Here is a 23,137-nt window from a genome sequence, read left to right on the forward strand (position 1 = left end):
TCTATTCCCATTATCTTCCGCAAGTCATCATTTGTCTTCCCCCCTCTCTGAACGATACTCCGCACATCTTCCGAACCATTCACATTTCCACCCCTTCCAGCCTTCGTTGCTGCTCTACGTTCATTACCCAAGTCTCGCTTCCATAAATCATTGCACTTCTCACACATGTAGCATACACCTTTCCCTTCAACTTCAACAACACTCCCCTCCTCGTCAGCACGCCACTCAGTTCCCGAAACTTCTTCCACACACATCTCGCTCCAGCAACCATCGCCGAGTCTGATCCACCTTCTCCATTCAGCATGTCTCCGAGATGGCAAAATGTTTTCACACCTTCCAGCTTCACACCATCTCCAAGATCCAACTCAATAATTCCTCCATCTGCAACTCCCCATGTACACACCTTACACTTGAATGGAGCTTCCACGCTGGTTAATGACCCTCTCACCACTACACTTTTGATGAATCCACTCAGCACACATTGTACATTGAATGGCATTCACTCCAACACCCTTCCTGCACAGAGCACACGGCCACTTCCCCAAACAGCACATGGCCACTTCCCCACACCCTTCATGCACACAGCACTCGGCCACTTCCCCACACAGCACACGGCCACTTCCCAGTCCTTTCCACCTCACCACATACTTTACCACTTACCATCACCTTCGTCTTTCTGACATTTAACCTTCAAACCTTTTGCCTCCATACATTCCTTCCACTTATTCATCTTCTCCTTCAGTCCATCCCTACTCTCCACAATCAACACCAAATCATCTGCATGCAACAACTCCGACGGTAAACCCTCCTTTGTGTGCTGAGCCAGCACCTCCATCACAATTACAAATAGTAGTGGACTTAGTACCGACCCCTGATGCACTCCCACTTTCACCTCAAACTCACCACTGTTCCCGTCCTTCGTCCTTACAGCTGTGCGCGCTCTCTTGTACATTGCCATCACCACTCTGATCAACCATTTCTCCACTCCTAACTTCCTCAATGCCCATGCCATTACTTCACGTGGGACCCTATCAAATGCTTTCTCCAGATCAACAAACCCAAAAAACAACTTCTTCCACTTCTCCACATACTTCTCCTGCAACTGCCTTACAATTGAAAAAAAACAAAACAAAACAAAAAAAAACTAACAAATAAATAAATAAATAAATAAAAATCAAAAAAATAATCGCATCTGTCGTTCCTCTTCCTGGCATAAATCCAAACTACATTTCATCAATCTTCGCTTTCTTCCTTATCCTCTTCTCCAACACCCTTTCCAATCTTTCATTCCATGCTCCAGTAACTATCGCTTTATACGAGCCACAATACAAAGGGTCACCTTTCCCCTTGAACAAAGGGACGAGGGTACTCAGTTCCCAATCCTCGAGAATGTGGCCTTGTTTCACCACCAGATTACAAATCTGTCATTCTCTTCACGTCCCAACTTCCCGCTGCCTTTACCACATCTCCCACAACTCCCGTCGGCCCTCCCGCATTCCCACTCTTTTCCATTGCTCTTATAGCTTCCTCAACTCCCTTCTCAGTTATCTTCTCTGCCAGTACTAAAATTGGGTTGCTCTCGATGTTGCCGTCCCATTCATTCTCGACATTCAACAGCCTTTCCATATTAATGTTCTATCATCCTTTAATTCCATCTGGGTCCACAACGATTTGTCCCACTTCATCCTTCAAGCAACTCACCCCTGTCACATCAAACCTTTCTCTCTCGCTATCTGCTTTGCAATCCTAAATACCACTCTCTGACGCTCTTCCGAATTCAAACATTCTCTGAGCATTTGCCTTTGCTACCTCTTTCTTTGCAACCTTCTTGGCTGCCTTACAACTTTCATACAATGCCTCTTCTGCCACTCCTTGAACTTCTTCCTCTTCTCATCAATTCTCTTTCCAACTTCATCATCCCACCACCATGTTTCCAAGTGCCTCGGTGGTCTTTTTATCCATCCGCATACCTCATCAACAACTCCAAAAGACTATCTTTGATTGACATCCAACCACATCATCCTCTACTATACTCAACCTCTCTCTTAATGCCTCCTTCACCGTCACCTCTTTCAACCTCCTGACCTTCATCCTCAGTTGGTACTTCACCTGCCGAGCTCTCCTCACACCTTTCATCCTTGCGTCACAGACAACCAAGTGGTGCTGTGAAACGGCCTCCTCTCCCAGGATCACCTTTGTGTCCTGGAGGTTCCCCCTATCTCACCTACACATCATCAGGTAGTCGTCAATTGTCATCGACCCACCTGATGTGTATGTAACAAGCTTGTTATTCGCTTTCTGAAATTGAGTATTACAAATCAACCAACCAGCTCCATCAGCAAACTCCAAAATCCTTTCACCTTCTCCATTCCTCACACCATATCCATAACCCCCATGGACCCCCTCAAAACCATCTGTACTCCTTCCCACATGTCCATTCAAGTCTCCTCCGACCACAACTTACTCATCTTTCACACACCAGAACTTTTCCTTCTTTTCATCGCTCCGACCGACCTGCGGGACACATCCCGAGATGACATTCACCAAGAGCTTTCCAATAACCATTCTCACCATCATCAACCTTTCACTCACCACACTGTCCACAAACTCTTCAGAAAACAGGACACCAACACCATACGCACCTTCCAGGCACCCTTGCCACACAAACTTGTACTTCTGTCCCTGCCTACCCTTCACCATTCTCGCACCACTTCCCTTTTATCTTGTCTCCTGCACACACCACGTGTCAACTCTTCTTCTGACCAATACTTCCACCACTTCTGATCTCCATCTCATTGTCCTGACATTCCATGTCCCAAACCTCAGAAACCAATCTCCATGTGGGGCATCAGACATTTGGTCGTCATGAGTGGAGTAATTTTGTCCCTTTCCTTTGATCCGGCTCCCCGCCTTGATTTTTGACAAGGGGGGGGGGACCCCCACGGGGTAATTTGGGCTGTACCCTGCCCATATATAATTGTTCTCAATATGGTTCCCTTTTTGAAGCAATGTTTTTTGACCAGATGGCCTTCCTGCTGCCAACCCTTTTCGTCACCTCTTACGACACGCAGGGATACGGTGTACCTATTCTAAGCCAGGGCACACACTGAATTATTAATGAAAACCTTAAATTAAACAGGACTCTTAAAAAATTAAAAAATAGATAATTTCTACTCGCATGCAGCCACAAATGCACAAACAAGACAAGTGAAATCTAAATAAACAATAGTTGCCATGGAAACAGAAATGAGGTAATTTGAAAATTTTGACCCATCAAGTGTTTTACGTGATGGTACGCTCTGCATTACAAATTGGGTTGATACATTTTCTAAATCGCAGCCCAATCGGTGTTTTACATGATTCGGATGGCCTTGATCTTTGACCAATTTTGACCAAATTTTACTCACAAATACCACACACGCGTACAAATAAGCTGTGGAAGTTTAAATTTGACATCTTGAAAAATGATTGAGGTATGGCAATAATAAATTCACAAAAAGTCCCATTTCATGATAATGGGTGAAATTTTTGTCATGGACTATGTTGACAGATCAAAACGGCAGCATCGATCGTTCTGATTGTTGGTGAACCAATTCAGTGACCCAATATGCAAATTCTGTTCAAATTTCAAGTCAATCAGATGGAAATTGAGAATTTTAGATATTTGGTCCATGTTGACCATTTGATCTTTTGGCCTCAAAAATAATGGGTGGTTGAATCCAGTGACCTGATGTGCAACTCTTGTTCAAATTTCAAGTCAATTGGATGAAAATAGAGGATTTCAGAAATACCACTGGAGTTGTTGACCTTTGGCCTATTTTGACCTTTTAGCACAAGTTGACCTCAAAAATAATTGGTAGTGGAAGTCAATGACCTGATATGTAAATTATCTTCAAATTTCAAGCCAATAGGATGAAAATTGATGATTTTATAAATGTGACAAAGTTGTTGACCTTTGGCCTATGTTGACCTTCTGATGTCAAAATCTAAAGGCTTGTTGATTATGATGACCTCCACCATTTAGTGAAGTTTGGTGGAGATCGGTTTAAAATTGTGACCTGTGGGCAATTGACATACAAACATTTTTATGTGATTTTCACCTTTGACCTCAAAAACAATAGGTTCCAACGATTCAACATGCAAATTCTGTTCAAATTTCAAGTCAATCGGATGAAAGTTGATGATTTAAGTGACCTTAACCTTTTGACCTGCTGACCTAAAGCAACACACTTCTCGTTTGTGACTACTTCTAGTAGATGGTTAGGTTTCATGAATATCAGAGTAAAATTGTGACCTATAGGCAAATGACAGACAGACATACATGCATGTAAACAAAGAAAGAAAGACACAAATGGACAGACCAGACAGACAGATCAGAGTACCTGTGAATATTTGATTTCGCAAGTAATAAATTAAGCAAAGTTTTGAGACATTGTTGTTATGCTATGGTCAAAAATGTTCATATTCTCGTTGCAGAGGCCCAGCATGTTGACACATTACACTGTTAATAAACATGACGGAGGTGGAACCGGAAAGCAAATATATTTTGCAAAAAAGTGACCCCCGCCAAGTTTACATCGACAGAAATGACGTTAATATTGTGTGTCACCACAAATGACACTTCCATCAGCAAAGAGTTTGTATCGGAAAAAACAAACAAACCCAAAAAACTTGTACATCTCTGATAATTAACCAAATAGACAGGAGAGCTCTTGTTATGGAACACTGCACCGTTCTTTGACTGGGGCCATTTCAATTGATTAAGAGATTGTGGGTGGACTTGGTGACAACAAACACCTTAGGATGACACAAACTCGTTCAGTCCGATTCGAGTCCGGAGATGGTGCAAGCCAATCCATGCGTGATGTCATGATCGAGAAGTGTAGCGTTGGCAACATGTACACAATGTGCTGTCATCCATAAGTATGAAGTTTTGACTTCGTCGTTGCCCCAGACTGATGACTACAGGGATAATAATCTCATCCATGGATGATGCCGGTCAGAAGAGCTCCAAAATAAATTAAGATAGTTTCTTGAACCAAATTAAATGTCAGCCCATAAAGTCAGGATGCCTCCACCAAACTGAAAATGCTGCCTCATGGCACAATTAACAAATCCTTCTCCATCTCGTCTCGAGCACACCCACCCCTGAAATCTCAGGATTATCCAGACTCATCAGTGAAAACAACATGGAGCCAACAGTTCAACTTTCAGTTGTGACGCGCATTGCATACATTGCTGCCAATGGTGTTGTGAGAGGAATGTTGAGAAGTGGCAATTTTGACATCACCCCAATGGCAAGAAACGTGTTCCCAACTATCTGGATCAAAATTTGATGATCAATAGCATTTTGCGATATTCTGGAGAGATAGTAATAAGTGGTTCAGCTGGCACCGTTGACAAGACAATGATCCTATCAAGGTGATGAAACACTTAAACAACCTGAACAAGGTCTTGCCATGAACTGTCAAGTTTGACAGTACCTTGCCAGTGCCCAAGAAATAACACCCTGATGAACATTGGACTGGAAATAATCAAAGTGACCACCCCTCCCCCAACCCTCACTGCCCACCTCAAACCACACTGCGAGTTTTCAAACTCATTTGGTGTTGAAAGACATCGATCCATTCCAACAACAACAAAAAAAATAAACCAATGTCACCCCCAGGGTGACCAGTATCTTGCCAAAATGTGAACATGAGTAACTTATTTACTCGATTAAAGTTACTCAAAAAATAAGGGTTTCGTCGACGTTTATGCTTGACCTTTTTGTGACCTTGACCTATATATTTTCGTACGGTTAATGGTATCTCTCCAGGACCGTTGTACATGAAATATCAAGAGATTTTGATGAGAACTGAGGAAATAAAATTTTCATGAAAAATCCGTTTTTTCGTCATGACGTCATCAAATGATCATAGCGTCAAACTTTTGACAGATCTGGAAAGCACTTATCAAGTGCTTTCATACGAGGTATTACTCGATATGGTATCTACGATTTCAAAATTTGATCTTGGGGTCAAAAACTTTCGACCTCCAGCGCGAACCATGAAGGTCAAGGCCGATCGCCACCAAAAATTAATCAGCTGAGCGACAGACCATGAACTATATTCCCATGAAGTTTGAAGACGATCCGATCAAAATTACTCAAAAAATAAGGGTTTCGTCGACTCCCCTGATTTGCGACAAAGTGACCTTGACCTTTGACCTTGAAAATTTTATGCGCTGAAAGGGACCTCTATAGGCCTCTGATATGCGAAGTTACAAAAAATTTCCAATGATAACTGTGCTCTGCAGAGTGATCGATACGTGATTACAGACAAACAAACAAACAAACAAACAAATAAAAATAAACCAATGTCACCTGCAGGGTGACCCGTATCTTGCCAAAAGGTGACCACGTGTGACTTCTTTAAGGTCACACTGAGGTGAACAGAGCTGCTATCCACCAGGAGCAACTCCTTGAGGAATATCTGCCGACGAGAGATTCCGATGAGAATCGTTCTCCTGAGTAACCATGAAAAATATGCGTTTGCCTCATAACGTCACCAAATGACGTCATAATGTCTCAAGCTTGACATATCTAGAAAGCACTCATCGAGGTGTTCAATTTGAGGTACTACACGATATGGTTCCTAAAACTTGAAAATTTGACCTTAGGCGCTAACCATGAAGGTCAAGGCCAATCGCCACCAAAAATTAATCAGCTGAGCGCCAGACCATGAACTATATTCCCATGAAGTTTGAAGACGATCCGATCAAAATTACTCAAAAAATAAGGGTTTCGTCGACTCCCCTGATTTGCGACAAAGTGACCTTGACCTTTGACCTTCAAAATTTTGTGCACTGAAAGGGACCTCTATAGGCCTCTGATATGCGAAGTTACAAAAATTTCCAATGATAACTGTGCTCTGCAGAATTTTTTATACGTGATTACAGACAAACAAAAAAAACAAAACAAAACAAAAAAACCATACAAGCTGACTAACATATCTTGCAAAAACTTTGTTTTGGCAAGATAAAAAAATAAAAAAATAAAAACATACAAGTTGACTAACATATCTTGCAAAAACTTCGTTTTGGCAAGATAAATAAATAAATAAATAAATAAAAACATACATATCATATCTTGCAAAAATTCCGTTTTGGCAAGATAATAAAGAAAGAAAGAAAGTCTTCAAGCACATCAGTGGCCATAGTATTTACAGAGTGCATTGACATTGGTCATGTACGCAGATTTACAGACACTAGTACGTGCAATAGATGTACGCAGATTCTGTGGGGAACATGATTTTAATACAAATTTCCAGGATTTCCAATTGTTGCATGTGCAATTTGCAGATTGTGTTTCTCTCCTCAACCATCACAGTACGCGTCTGCATGACGAAGAAATTTCGGAACTGAGAATCCATCGTGCATTTCATACCTTAAAAGCTGTTGCTAACTTTTTTTGTGATGAGTATAGAAGTTAATGTTCAAATAATATATGATCGCAATTAAAAACAATTTTTTTTTTAATGCAAGACAATACATTGAGCCAACTTGAGCCAATGGTGCAAAATATAACCAGATGGCTATTGCACGAAGTCGATGATGCGCCATTGCAAATCCCCACACTTCCCACCTGAAGCAAGGTTGAAAGATGGCAAAAAGTTCCACCAGGATGAACCAATATCAAATTTTGAGGTTTTTTTTTTGTCCATTTTGACCCATATTACCCCACACTATGGGGCATGAACCGGGGGTCAAATCCAAAAACTCGTTCCATATTAGATGCGTCCCCTAATGTTGATTGAATGAACAAAGTTAAATTTAAAAAAAATGTTTAAAACGTGCCCATGATTCCATTTTTTGGTAAATGACCTTTTTACTCTAGCCCAGGGGGCAGCAGGACCAACACTTAAACTGCTCTCGCACCTTCTTGCCATGTGGTGATCACAACTACCAAGTTCGGTGAATGTCTGCACAACCATTTAGGAGACGGTGAGATGGACAATGTCAGAGTCTGTCATCTGGAGTCAGTCAGGGTCAGTCGGAGCAGATTACAATATCATCCCATTAATATTTTTTTCTGAAAAGCATGGGAAGAATGATTTGCACAAATGTGCAATCCACAACTCATTCAAAACTGATGCGCACCGGTTTTGGTGTCAGCTGAAAGTTCGACAAAGTATCCAGCTTCAAGAAGAGAGAGTCCATCATCTTCTTCACTTCCACATGTTGTGGATTTTCTTCCTCCTGTTTCCGTTTCTGTCGTACATGAAAACAAAACAAAGTCAATTTCTACACTTTGCAAATGGAAAGATGATAAGTTAAAAGGGATGGTTGAAGGCTGCGGCTTCCCACTCATTTTATTCCAAACCGTACATCATAATAAAAAGATGCAAATTTTCTGTAAATATATTTATGAACCTTATGGAATCATAAACGGCTTGAATGTTCTCCACCAAATTTTACATACAATCCTGGGGTAAGTGCAAGCCGGTTAAGAGCACAATTTAAATTGGCTCCTAACCCACTGAGGATGGTAGAGGGACCGATAATATTTATGGAGTGTGTGAAGCAGATTCATCACAAGTCAGAAAAAGTAAAAATTTCCACAATTTGATCCTGGAGGTGATGGGGCTTTACGGAGACTCCAGAACACTGAAGTTTTTCCACTCCACTGGCCACATTGATTAAACTTTTTGTCACTTCCAAATCCGAACATAAAGTTCAACGGCAATAATTAATTGGCCACAACTTATGAAAGTCAAAAATTCCAGACTTAACACGAACCGACTTAACACAGTTGCTAAATTTTCACAATGAACTTTGTCGGGTATCTTGTGTTTCAAGGATTCTTCACAATGGGAATCTTCATGAGCTCAATCAATACTTTGGGAGAATCAATACTTTGGGAGGGTGAGGGACGAAGTACACAATGTTAATGAACCATTTTAAATGGCACGCTCCGAAGCTTCGTTTGCACGAGCAGGTTCGGGACCGCTCCAAGCTTGAAGCTTGTCAATCCAGAATGAAGTTCCTCATTAGTATTTTTTTTTTTAAACTCAAAGATGGCGAATTGCAACAATAGCCATATAGACAGAATTGTGGTTGCTGTAATAATCAATCCACGGCAAATAAATCACAACGAACGACAATAACGCTATTATTACTTTAAGAATGACTTTCTTTGATTAAAAAAATTATAATTATTATTATGTATTTTTTTTAAACAGTGCCTGCGACAGCCATCATGTATACCAACGATAATGGAAAAAATAAAAACTATAAAAAAGAAAAAAAAAGAAAATACAATTTGATGAAAATGTATCCGTGGATGCATCTACGCCCACGTGAGAAGTAAACCACGTTCACATTCGAGAGTGTGAAAGAGAAAAGAGAAGTAGAAGAGAGAAAACATCAAACTCAAGTTATTATGATCTGCTAAATGATTTTCAAAGGACACATAACTTTTGACGTGTTGAACCCAAAATCAAATTGGTTGATTTTTGTATCGCAGTCCATACTTGTGCCAAGTTTGATTGAAATCCCTTCTGTGGTTCACAAGTTATTGTGGTAACAAAGATTTTCAATTAAAGATCATATGACCAAAGACCTTTGATCTTTTGACCCCAAAATCGAATCTGTTCGTCATAGTTTATAATTGTACCAAATTTGATTGGAATCTCTTCGGTAGTCATAAGTTATCACAGCAACAAAAATCTGCTACGCATGCCTGGACGGATGGATGGACATTGCCAGACGGACAACCCGGAAACATAATGCTTCCGGCACCTTCTGTTTGATGGATGCTGATACTTTTGTGTCAACATCAATCAAATATCGACTTTTGCACTGAACCGACAGAAGCTGTTTTTTGTCTTTCTTTTGTATACATAGTCAAGGCTTGTGGAAGAGCGAGAATAAGTACACTGAATGAATCAGGGCATGGCAGGACAAAAGGAACAGTTGAGAGAGGGGGAGGGGGGGACCACCAACAGTAGAATTGAAGACCAAGATAGAGGAAGACTTGGACAAACAATGGGTGCGGGTAGGAAAGAGGGCCTGGAAAGGATGAAAAGGTGGACAAGATGGATGCAGAAGGAAACTCTCAGGAGGTTAAACTGGAAATTTAGGAGGGATTGGGGTGGGGGTGGCAGGGTTAACGATGGTAGAAAATATAATGGTTTTGGATTGGGGACGATCTGAGACGGTGGTGAACAGCCATCTTGAAGACCTGAAAGGAAGAATGAGATTGAAAAGAATGTGGAGGTTGGTTCCACAGGTAGGAGAAAAGAGGAACAAATGAGTGGAGGTGAACAGTAATCCTAGATAAAGGTAGCTTAACCAGAAGGGGGTTGATGGTGGACTAGAAACCTGGGGGAGGGGAGGACAAAGCACAGAAAGAGCAGAAGATGCAAGACCAGAAAGGAGGCAGTAGAAGACAAAGACCACTGACCTGTCTGTGATGGCACAGTGATACTCAGCTTCATCGCGGGAGATTCTAATAATCTTGAAGGTCTTTGTTTCCATGGCATCAAACTAAGCAAGGTGTGAGGCAGGTGAGCCTGACCAGAGGGGAGAGCAGTACTCCATCTCACTGCAGATGAAGGCCTTGTAGGTGGATCCAAGTTCAGGTGAGTCAAGCAAGAACTTTGTACGATGGAGGATGCCGAGTTGGTGGCTGGCTTTGGAGGCCAACTTTGAAGGGTGGTTTACCCAAGAATGATCAAGGCTGATAGTGAGACCCAGGAATTTGAATTACAACTTCCTCAAGAATATGAAGAAAATATAATTGGGGGAGGGGGGGTTGCCAGATGGTCCTTTCAAAGAGAGATATGGGTGAGATTTGTCAGGATTGAAAGATATATTCCAAGTGTTTGACCATCTTGCGATTTTTTTTCAAGATCTAAAGAGAGAGAAGAGACTCCAGCCTCCTGTCTGAAGGATAAGGGATGTCACAGCAGTGGGTGGTGTCATCATCAAATAAAGAAGATTTTCTCGAGAGTCAGGGAGATCATTGATGAAGATCAGAAATTGGACTGAGCTCAGAACACTATCTTTGGGCACTCCAGCCTTGACAGGGAGAGGAGATGAAAGGATTCCGTTGAGAGCCACACGTTGGGGACAAGAGTAGAGAAAGTCAGTGAGCCATGTGTGGAGTTGGTCTTGCATTCCATAGACAGAGAGGTTGGAGAGCAGGGCAGGATGCCAGACTGTATGACAGACGGCCCTGATCTCATGTCTGATATTGAAGGCTTCTGTTTATTGTTGAGTGAGTGGAAGCAGCATGTCCAAGGTAGAGCAACCTAATCTGAAACCAAATTGATGATCTGAGATGAAGATGTTGGAGAAAAGCAAGGATTTAATATGAAATGTGATGATGGATTCCATGGCCTTGCTGATGATTGGAAGCAAGCTGATCAATCTGTAATTAAGGGGATCAGTTTTTTGCAACTTTTTTAACGTAAGGGAGTGATGTTGGTGGATTTCCAAGCATATGGAAGATGACCTCAGGCAAATGATAGGATTAAAAGGGCAGAGAGGATGGGAAAGAGCAGCAGAACAGGATTTTAGAACACATGACCTGAGTCGAGGGTTGAAAACCTTCTACACCTTCTCGAGTGTAAAAGACAGAGTTCAGGAACAGTTGGGCACGACAGGGAAGGATGAGTGAGGGATTGCGTAACACAAGATTTGGAAGCAAACACAGAATTGAGACATTCAACCTTCTCACAAGTGGAGTTGTCTGTGGTGCCATTTGAAGAGAGGGAAGGGATGGAAGGGGAGCATACTCCAGATACTGACTTAACAATGCCCACCAGGTTTAAGAGGAGGGAGACAAGTTTAAAAGTTCAGTCCTGAGGTTCGACAGATGTTTCTGGCTCTCCTGAGAGTGAACACACACTTGTCGAAGACTTTTGGGAAAGCACAGTGATTGCCTTTGGTCGGATTTGCCTTCCAGGAAGAGAAGCCAAGTTGTTTCAGTGCAACTGCCTCACCACAGGATTCAGTGTACCATAGGTAGGAAGAGGGGTAGGATAATTGAAGATTAGATGGGATGCATCCATGTATGAGAGAAAGCAGGTTTCTGTGGAAGAATTCCCATGCCAAGTTAACATCAGGGCAGTGGATGTGGGAGACCAGTTGTGAAGATAGATGGCTGTTTTCAATTCCTGCCAATTTGCTTGAGTGAAATACCAGACTTGCCAGCATTGACACAGCTCACTAAGAATAGCCAGAGAGACGTTGACTTTCACAAGCACATGATCAGATGAACCAATTTGAGCAGAGGAAGAGTAGGAGACATTTGTGGGAAAGTTCGTCATCACCAAGTCTAGAAAAGAGGATTTGCCATTGGGAGAAATCGGGGTTGGAAAGTTCACATGTTGAATCAGTACCGTGGAATCACAGAAGTTCTTTGCTGAAAGGCCATGACTGGTGAGAGGTACCAACACCCAGCCAAGTTGCATGGTGACAATTAAAATCGCCACATATGAGGAAGCGAGTGATGGGATGAGTGCTTAAAAGTTTGTCCATACTGTCACAGAGAGACAGAGAGAGACAGAGATAGAGACAGAGACAGAGAATGTCCATGGAGTCATCACTGTTAGGAGGATGGTGAAACACACAGATGAACAAGAAGTGGGTGCAGAGGGGAAGTCGCAGCCAGAGGTACTCCTGGAGAATGGGAGGTGTAAGATCAGTACATTGAGAGTGACAAATTTAGTTGATGATGGAAAGTGCAACTCCACAGCTGGGGCATGGTTTATTTAGGCCTATCAAATCAGAGAAGCCAATAACCGGGGAGACACACTAAGGAGTCAGGGACATCCTGTGGGACAAAGGATTCTGTTGAACAGATTATGTCCGATTTATCAGAAGCAGCATGGATGAAAAGATCTGTAACCTTGGAGTGCAGGCCCCAGATGTTTGAAGAGGTAGTCGCAAGATACCCGAGAAGAAGAAAACAAAACAAGAAACAGACACAAATAATTTTCAGACTTTCTATCTGGGCATAGGCCTTATCAGGCCTTGAACAATACTGTACGAAACGAATAGCAAAAACAACAAACGAATTAACATGAGATATAGCAAGGGATACAACAGCAACACCGAGACAAGACACAATAACATAAAACACGCAAATCCCGTTTGAAAAACTCAGCCTTATTTGGTGGAAATCAGCTCAGATTTTTACATGTGCAGAAAACCCCAAACCGAACCATTGGGATCGCTTTCACACCTCAACCCCGAATATGGGCAAAGTGTAAACTCGCTCAGAGAGACGAGGCAGGAAGCGATTCCCCTAAAGCTGGTTACCTGTGTTTGTTTGACAAACTCTTGTTCATAGATCTCAGCAAGGCTCAACTTGCTCTTCTCTTCGTCCAACACAACCCTTTTCTTGAACTCTGCCGCATTTTCTTTTGGTTTCTCTTTTCGTACAACATCATCCCAGGCCTGCATGATAAGTAGATATTGGCATCAAAGATACACACAGAACTCTAAAAGAAGAAGAAGGAGGAGGAGGAGGAGAAGGAGAAGGAGAAGGAGAAGGAGAAGGAGAAGGAGAAGGAGAAGGAGAAGGAGAAGGAGAAGGAGAAGGAGAAGGAGAAGGAGAAGGAGAAGGAGAAGGAGAAGGAGAAGGAGAAGGAGAAGGAGAAGGAGAAGGAGAAGGAGAAGGAGGAGAAGGAGAAGGAGAAGGAGAAGGAGAAGGAGAAGGAGAAGGAGAAGGAGAAGGAGAAGGAGAAGGAGAAGGAGAAGGAGAAGGAGAAGGAGAAGGAGAAGGAGAAGGAGGAGAAGGAGAAGGAGAAGGAGAAGGAGAAGGAGAAGGAGAAGGAGAAGGAGGAGAAGGAGAAGGAGAAGGAGAAGGAGAAGGAGGAGAAGGAGAAGGAGGAGAAGGAAAAAATAAAAATAAAAACACACAAAAACTCGACAGTAATTGCAACCTTCAATCAACTAAAACTGGAAAAAAATAGAATAGTACTCTTCAACGTCACATCGTTGACCGATACACCACCTCCCACATTATTACATCTTGATACACACTTGAACCAAGTTTGATTTTAATCCCTTCAGCTGTTCTAAAATAACAACGTTATGAATGAACAGTACCAGTGACCTCTTGACCCCATAGTCTAATCAGTTCATCTTTGCATCATCTAATATACTCCACCAGTTGAAAGTTTTAGAACACCCCCATTTTTCCAGTTTTTACTGAAATTGAAGCAGTTTAATGTTTCAATGTACTCTGAAATTAAAGCATAGAACAAATAAACAATTGCAAATAAAAAACATAAATCATGGAATCGTTTTGTTTAACAAAATTTAATCTAAATTTTTGACTCGTCAAATTAACCACCTTTTACAGATATAACAGCCGAACATACTCGTGGCATTCTTTCTTCAATGAAAATCAAATATTGTTCGGAAAGTTCTTCCCAACACTGTTGCAGAAGTTCCCACAAATGTGTTGCACTTGTAGGTTGCTTTGTTTTCACCCTTCTGTCTAGTTCATCCCAAACCAGTTCGATGGGGTTTAAGTCTGGACATTGTGCTGGCCATTCCATGATTTGAAGCCAACCGTCTTGTTATTTTCTTCAAAGGTAGTTCTGACATAGCTTGAAGGCATGTTTTGGGTCGTTATCTTGCTGTAGGATGAATCCCTGACCAACTTGGCGTAGACCAGAGGGTATTGCGTGGTGCTGCAAAATACTGTGGTCGCCCTTTTGGTTCAGGGTGCCGGTCACTCTGTGCAAGTCGCCGACTCTGGATCCAGCAAAAGGGCCCCAGATAATCACGCTTCCTCCTCCATGTTTGACAGTTGGTGTCACACACTGAGGAACCATCCTTTCGCCTACTCAACGGCGTACAAAAACCCTGCGTGATGAACCGAAGATTTCAAATTTTGATTCATCGGTCCATATGACCTTCTTCCAGTTTTCAGTAGTCCACTGGCGGTGCTTCATGGCCCAGGCAAGCCTCTTTTTCTTATTTTGCCATCTTACCAATAGCTTTCTTACTGCCACTCGACCTGTCAAACCTGCAGCTCGAAGTCTTTTCTTCACAGTTGAAATGGAGACTTCCTTACTTCGACCAGTGTCAAGCTGTGCTTGAAGCTGCTGTCCCGTGAGCCACCTATCACGCAAGCTGTTGACTCTCAGAAACTTGTCTTCTGATTGTGTTGTGGATTTGGGTCTGCCAAACCTCTTCCTGTCAGAGTTTCCTCCAGTTCCAAGTGCCTTTTGATGGTGGAGGAAACTCTACTCACTGACACCTTGGCCTCTTTGCAATTTCTCCAAAGGAAAGACTTACACTTTTAAGAGTTATAATGGTCTGTCTGTCTTCCTTTGTTAATTGTCTTTTTCTCGCCATTATGATAGCCATATACTACTTCCTGCAGGGCAATATTGTCCAAATAATGCTTCAGAGGGTGTAGCAACAGTCTGTTCCAACACTGCTTTTATACAGACAGAGGGTTTGTAACTAATCAACAAAAGTTGGGACACCTGCAGGAATTGTTTGCATCAACTTTCAAGGCTTAATTTACTTCCATTGCTGCAGAACAGCTGCAGTTGCTAACCCATTACTTGTTCCCTGAAAAGGGCCCCCCAAAAGTTTTTTAACAACTCTGAAATATACATTATTTTTCAGTTTTTGGGAACCTAAACTTTTTTTTCAACCTCTGGTAGTTTACCGCTTCGCTTTGTACCATTTCACGTTATTCACTGGACTTGAACTACTTAAATTTCAGTAAAAACTGGAAAAATGGGGGTGTTCTAAAACTTTTGACTGGTCGTGTATAATTAATATATATATATATATATATATATATATATATATATATATATATATATATATATATATATATATGTATATATACACACATATATAGATATATTATGTGTACATTTTATCTAAGTTTGGTTAAAATCTCATCACTGGTTCACAAGTGTGCACGATAACAGAAGTTTTACCAAACAGGACCTCTGACCTTTGGACCTCTTGACCCCATAATCTAATCACTTTATCTTTATATATCATTACACATACTTGTTCCAAGTTTGACTTCGATCTCTTCAGCCGTTATTCTGTTATCGCAGTCACAAAAACCTATCACAGACACTGACCTTTGACCTCTTGATGACAACATCTAATCAGTTCATCTTTGCATCATAATATAGACTTCTGCAAAGTTTGGTCAAAATCCTATTCCTGGTTCACAAGTTAGTGCAGTCACAGAATTTTTACCTTTCGGGACCTCAGACCATTGACCTTTTGACTCCATAATCTAATCAGTTCATCTTTGCATCATGATACATACTTGTACCAAGTTTGACTTAGATCTCTTCAACCGTTCTCAAGTTATTGCGATAATGAAAACCGATCAAGGACGGACGGACAGCTTCATCGGCAGAGGGACAAAAATTATTGAATTTTTTTTTTTTGGAAGTACAGTCAACTCTGTCCGCATATCAACTAAACCACAAACGTCAGGTATCAAAATCCAACTAATGGGAGCAGTGTTGAGGATTCGGATTACATGAGTTTGGAAAACAAGTAACGATCACATCAGCTGCAAAAACTCAGCTGACTTGTGAATACCCTTCAGGGAAGGGGTAATCCTCCCTTACCCACCTGGTATGGTCCACACGTGATGCCAGCCCACAATGTGGTGACCTCTTAATGCCGTCAAGACAACTTGAGATGGGCATAAAAACGCTACCGTTTCATGAAAAGGCAGTGCTGCCCCAAATTCCTCCATTATGGATTTGGGGATGGGGGGGGGGGAGCTTGACGATAGACAAATATCACAATTCCAAGATGTATGATGTTCTGGTCATTGGGCACAAATTATAAAATAAAATTTCACATAATACCTTGTCTTTGATCCGCTGGCATATCATATCTTCCAACTTAGAAGTCGTCTGCTCAGTGATCACAGGAGCTGTAGCAAACCATGCAGAGAACAACACATTGTTTTGAAAAACAATTTGTTTCACAAAGAACCCAAGTCCAACATGTTCCTGAACAATTCTTACCCATGCGTACAGCATGGTCAAATAGTATGCTCTCTTCCAAAAGACCATTCTCTGGATGCTGCTCAGCAGTCATCTCTCCACGCAACTGCCAGGGTCGTTCAGCCAACGCCTCGGCCTCCAGCTCCCGGATTTGATGGCGGATCTGCATGGGATACAAAAACCAAAGGGTGTTATGGTGTCTGTGAAAAGGACACATATAAAGGACACATATAAAGGACACCCATTGACAGCAAAACGAGTCACGCTACAGACAACCAGTGAAGGTCAGGTCTTCTGTATCCAAGTGTGAACATTCATCAAAAAAGATATTCTGAGGAATACAGAAAAAGGATAGGCCCACAGCTTAAGAATCATTTTATCTATTTAAAAAAAAAGACTTTCCTCGTTTGAAGTACAAAGGAAATACAAAGCAAGTTTCAAAAGGAGTATTGGGCGTGCTTTCAAAGTCGTACCTTTTCTTCGGTCTTCTCAAAAGATGATTTCCCCTTTTGCTGTTCCGCTTTGTCAGCTGAAATATGTACACCCAGTTCCTGCTCATCAGACCTGTTTCGGAAGTTGGGTGTTGAGAGCCAAACACGCATCATGGTCTCATCAGTTGCAAAGATTGGATTTTGGATTTGACACGATGAGAGAATGCTCAAAACAACTTTTGAAGGACTCCCAATAAATCACCGATCAAGTAACGCTACACCATTTGATATTCACCAAATATACTTCAAAAGGTTCGTTCGTTCATTTCGTATGCAGCCTTCGGCTGCTGGTCGCATCGTTGCTTGGAGCGCAGCTGTGCCACTAGTGCAGTGCCCCTATTTCCAGGAAGCTGGGACTCATTTTGCCAACCTCAGAGGGATGGCAGACTGACTCGACTCACCTGGCGTTATCTACCAGCATTACAGGGGCTCAAACTCAAGACTCTAAGATCTTAAGCCAGCCACCTGAAGTGTCAAGCCAACAGCAGGCTTTCAAAAGGTGATATAATAGTACACAACAGAAAAAGAAACCTGATGAACAAAGCTAATATCAAATTACACGTTTTGAATCAAATCAATGGAAAGGATGTGCAGAGGCAGCCGGGACTCAAGGAAGCCTTGACATGCTTGTTAGCTTAAGTTATGCAGACAATCGTTTTCCATTATATGAACTCCCTCTGTGCAAATGCAGAGGAAAACTTGAACAACTACTTTTACGACAAAAATTCTCCTTTTGACGTCACAAACAAGCTGCCACCAACACATGAGCATGGGTGAAACTGCAGAGCTTTTGAAAAAAGGAAAGTAACGAGCGAAAAGACTCCTTACTAGGGCTGTCTGGGGGGCATGCCAGGACACCCCTAATTTGAATAATTCATGTTAAAGTATGCATTTTGAGGGGTGATCCTGTCCAAACTGTAACAAAACAAACAATGCAAAAGAAAGTGATAATTTTTTTTTATTTCTTCACCTTTTTACAAGTGTTATATAAATGGGAAGGGGGGGGGGGTGTCATGCGTCATGTAATGGAGCGGTTTCCCAGAACCAGCCTCGCTCCGGTGTAAACCAGAGCATTCACTACCCCCTTATGTTTTCTGCGCATTTCTTGACTTGGCGGAAACTGGACTCATTAACGCTATAATGTCTGCCCAAAAAGGCCTCGCCTGGCACCCCCAGTTGTGCACTCGTGGCCATTTTGATTGAATTACATTTCCTGTATCAAGTGGGTTTTCTTCATGTTGGATCGCGAGCGTACTTTATCGATATATCTGCCCGTTTTCATGTCTGCTTGTTTTTTGTCCCGGGATTCTCCGTTTTTGTCATCCTGTGCCTCCTTATAATAAACTGATATTGGTGTGGTGACCGACCATTGCAGATTTAGCACGCGAGAAACCGTTTCGGTGCAGCTTTAATGGCGAATCCACAGAGGAGGTTAAAATTGGTAACATTCTCTGCAAAGAGATGAACGGAATGCATTTTAACCACCCCCTCCAGCAGGGGCCAGTAAACACACCATGCCACATGTTACAGGTGAAAGTTGCAAGTCTTAATGAACAAATGGGTTTTAAAATATTGATTTTACCTGCATTTATGACATTCTAGTCCCTGTGCTCGTCACACTTTACTCATCCCCACTCCTCCACCCGATGAAACCGAGTCAAGAGCCTGATGGATTGATTTAACGTGGTGGTGGTGCAGCACAGGCATGATGGACCAAATGGCCTCCTCCTGCGTCAACGCTCATCGTTAAGATTTATCGATTTCATATCGATGTGGTCACAAACTCAATCATGACCAACAGACATTACCGTGTGTGTGTGTGTGTGTGTGTGTGTGTGTGTGTGTGTGTGTGTGTGTGTGTGTGTGTGTGTGTGTGTGTGTGTGTGTGTGTGAGTGTGAGTGTGAGTGTGTCAGAATCGAGTTTTTACTTCATGCAATGTAAATATGGCACTTCAGTGTTTTCCGTGAAGTTCACGTAGGAGGGAACGGCAATGGGTGCAATTCACAAATTCATGGTCATAATGTGTCATCACTGCACCTCATCCGGATGGAATGGCTGAAGAAACGAAATCGGCACATTGGATATTGGAATGGAACCTCAATTCCCCTATAAACCACGGCATGCTTTTCTGACGATTCGAATACGGAAACCTCTGCGTGAGTTGTTACAAAAATGCGTGGATTTCCGTACACATCTGGAAGAGCTTCTTCACATGCACAGGTGGTCATAAGGCAGAGGTTGTAAAACCCAACAAGATTGTACACACCTAAACAATGTTATCTTCCAGAATGAGCAAATAACCTTCCCCACCCAACGATGCTCTTCGCCCCCCCCACCCCCCAAGACTGATATCAGACACTATTGAATTTAAAAGGAATCGGATTTTCATCTTTTGACTCTCATGACCAATTTATTTAATCATCGAAACGTCGCGAATTGCTGCACTCACTTGACGCAGGCAGCAACATTCGGAATCAGGTGAGTGGATTTGCAGGTGATCAGGAGGTTTGTGCCAGAACAGTCTTTCACAATGTTATGGGCGTTACACCATTAAATGTAGATCAATCACTTCCACACCTCTCAGGACCGAAAAGCAATATTAAAGTTAAGGACCATGATACCTCGGTCAATGTCATCGACGCAATAACGTGCGCACTCTGCAACATCTACGTGATTGGTGAAGCCAGGCGAACACTGAACGATCACCTCCACACTTTTTAGTCATTTTAACCTCCCCAACTCCTACTTAACCTTTCAATCCTTTCCCTCCCTGATTTTCCCCATTTTATCAGAATAAACCCTTATCTCTATCTCATCCTCTTTGCTCCACCAAAGGGTCATCGCCCAAAAACACTCCTCTCCTCCTTTCTCCCCACAACGTGTATGTTCTGTCAATTCTGTCCAACGTTCTACCAGGCCACGAACGCAGATCGACAGCAGCAAGAAGCAAGCAACACTTGTTCTTGCATTTCACGTACTTCATGCCAAGCTCACCTATCATCGTGTCTGTTCTCTTCCTGAAAATCTCCAAATGTCACTTTCTTGTTCAGCTTCTGCTTGTTTCCTTGACCTTCAAAATAATCCTTGTACTTAAGATCTCTCGGGTTCTTTTCTTCCTGGATAAACACAAATGCAGCAATTTGTATTTTAAAAAGAAGAAGAAGAAAAAAGATTTCAGGCAGGAAAGGGGGGAGGGAGGGAGGGATGAAAGACCTTCAATATTTTTTAAACTGCACTTTTTAAAAAACACAGGGGGGGGGATGCTTTCTATCCAACGCCATCCTCCTCGTAAACAGTTGTGCAGAAATTCGCCAAACTTGGTCGTTATCGCCACACGACAAGAAGGTGTGAGAGCGGCAAGAAGGAGACGTAGGGTTACAGGAATCAAAACAGAAGATTTTTTTGAAACTCAAAATTGGACATTGGGTCATTCTGGGTGGAACGTTTTGCCATCTTTCAACTTTGCTTAAGGTGGGGAGCATGGGGATTTGTGATGCGCTGCCGTCCCCCCAATTGACTTCGCTGTAGTTTGTTTTTACATTTAACCTCCGACAATGCTGGGATCCCAGGTGCAAATTACCAAGACTGTAATTGGTCAGTTATTACCTCCGAAGGTGGACGGAGGTTATGCTTTCAACCCTGCTTTTCTGTCTGTCGGATGAAACTTCGTGGACAGGTTGGGAGTGTGACAAGGACAAATTGTATTTCAGTGAAGATCCTGACACTAGAATTTTTTTCAGTGATGCTTCACCATTGAGAGATGGGGCCAAAAAGTGAGAGAGTAGTGGATGTACGACAAAACTAGGTGGATGAGTTGGGTAGGTGACAGGTGACAAGAACAAGCCGATTCGATTTTGGTGTGTAACGAGGACGAATGGTCCAGATCCGGAACCAGTCAATCAGTGGGATCCACAAAACGTAAACTGTTTAGGGTGGCGGAGGTATGCGCTCTACCGAGTGCCATTGCAGAATACTCATGAACTTGTATTTCATGTAAAAGTGCGAAAAAGTCCCCGACTGCTCTTACACATCCTAAACACGTGTCCCAGCTTCTCCGTAAGAGAACAAAGTTTCATATATTCTGAATGAAGTACAAATAGTTAGCTTTTCCCAATGTGCCCTATAAACAAGCTTTTCCCCTAATAAGTTGAAGCTTTTCATTGGAAATTTTCCGAACAATAAAACAATCGGCACATTCTGCTCGGAAACAAAGCGGTTCGATCACATGCTACCCACCTCGTCCTCTCCAAACATGTAATCATCTTCAGTCACGTCTTCAAAATAATCCACCTCTTCATCCTCGTTCTCCTCCACAACGGCATCAGCCCGTGACCCATCAGTTTGACGTTTACGGTCCTCTCGCTTCTCTTCCGATTCCAAGAAAGCTTCCATCTCAGACAAGGAGAAAAACCCATCCTCCAAACGATTTTTGTCCTTCAAAACAGACGACGGCTGTGCAGTCGATTCTAAATCATCAATGTCAAAATCCACGTCCGAGTTGCTTGCATCACTTTTACCCGCTTCGCCGTCGGAACCTGGGGTTCCTGAAGAATCATTCCCATCAGATTCCTCACAACTGTCGTTTTCAAGCAACAAGAGATCTTCCGCATCACCACCGGCTTCAATTGGCAAGAGGCTGATGGCTTGTCCAGTGCCAAGATTGGCCACACGCTTCAACAATTGCTGAATAACCAGTTCATTTTGCAGCTCCAGTTGCTGCCACACTTGCTCTGCATCAAACCCTTCGACCTGCAACTTCTGCAGAGGGCTTCCATGGAACGCAACAGAAGGTTCCTGGAGCTTATGAAGGTCGTACAGTTTCTTTGTCATCTCCAGCATCTGGTCAGCCAATTCCTCCTGCACACTGCACATGATCGTAAATCGACAACAAACCACTTTAAATTCGGAAAAAATCAGTGTGAGAAAAATGTAATCGAGACTTTTACTTAATAAAATATATGGCTATGGCAGCACATGACTAGCAACAAACTGCACAAGTCAAGTTTGGATGTATTGATTGCACGAGTACTGGAAAACCTTTGTGTGCATGTTACCTGGACAAGTTTCACTGAAAAACGCCAAACTTCGAATAACAACCTCAACAAGTTTTGAAATATTGGATCCTGACGACCTCTAAAAAAAAAACACATCATTTGGAGGCATTTTTTTTTCCGTCGATAGTCTAGGCTCATGGAAGAGCTAGTACAAGTACACTGAATGGATCAGGATGTAACAGGACAAAAGGAAGAGTAGAGAGAGGGTGAAAGGCCAACACAGGGGGAGGCAAACAATGGGTACGGGGAGAGGATGCATGGGGTGGACAAGATGGATACAGAAGGAAACTCTCAGGAGGGGAAACTGGAGGGAATGTGTGGGTGGGGTTAACGCAGGTAGAAAAGATCATGATTTTTGCATGGGGATGATGTGAGATTGTGGTGAACAGCTGTATTGAAGACCTGGAGGGAAGAATGTGATTGAAGAGAATGTGGAAGTTGGTTCAACAGGCGAGAGAAACAGGAACAAATGAGTGGAGGTGAGCAGTGATCCTGGATTTTGATAGTTTCACCAGAAGGAGGTTGATGGTGGACCAATGCGTGTACCCTGCAGAAACCTTGGAGGGGGGGACAAAGCAAGGAAAC

General features: G+C 42.4%; 1 protein-coding gene across 1 annotated transcript in view; it reads right to left on the reverse strand.

Annotated features, from left to right (window-relative positions):
• The window catches only part of MPHOSPH10 (M-phase phosphoprotein 10), a 42,560-nt gene that overhangs the window by 9,433 nt on the left and 9,990 nt on the right, over window positions 1-23,137 (reverse strand). Inside the window, exons 2-8 of the mRNA XM_085896507.1 lie at window positions 21,735-22,362; window positions 20,493-20,614; window positions 17,480-17,570; window positions 17,028-17,169; window positions 16,866-16,933; window positions 13,309-13,446; window positions 8,140-8,250 (exon numbers count right to left, since the gene is read on the reverse strand). Of these exons, the coding sequence (XP_085752633.1) occupies window positions 8,140-8,250; window positions 13,309-13,446; window positions 16,866-16,933; window positions 17,028-17,169; window positions 17,480-17,570; window positions 20,493-20,614; window positions 21,735-22,362 (1,300 nt within the window). The remainder of the gene's footprint in view (window positions 1-8,139; window positions 8,251-13,308; window positions 13,447-16,865; window positions 16,934-17,027; window positions 17,170-17,479; window positions 17,571-20,492; window positions 20,615-21,734; window positions 22,363-23,137) is intronic.

This window comes from Eptatretus burgeri, chromosome 9 (assembly GCF_056783735.1).
Source record: "Eptatretus burgeri isolate ZD-2024b chromosome 9, Ebu_testis_v1, whole genome shotgun sequence".
Lineage (NCBI taxonomy): Eukaryota > Metazoa > Chordata > Myxini > Myxiniformes > Myxinidae > Eptatretus > Eptatretus burgeri.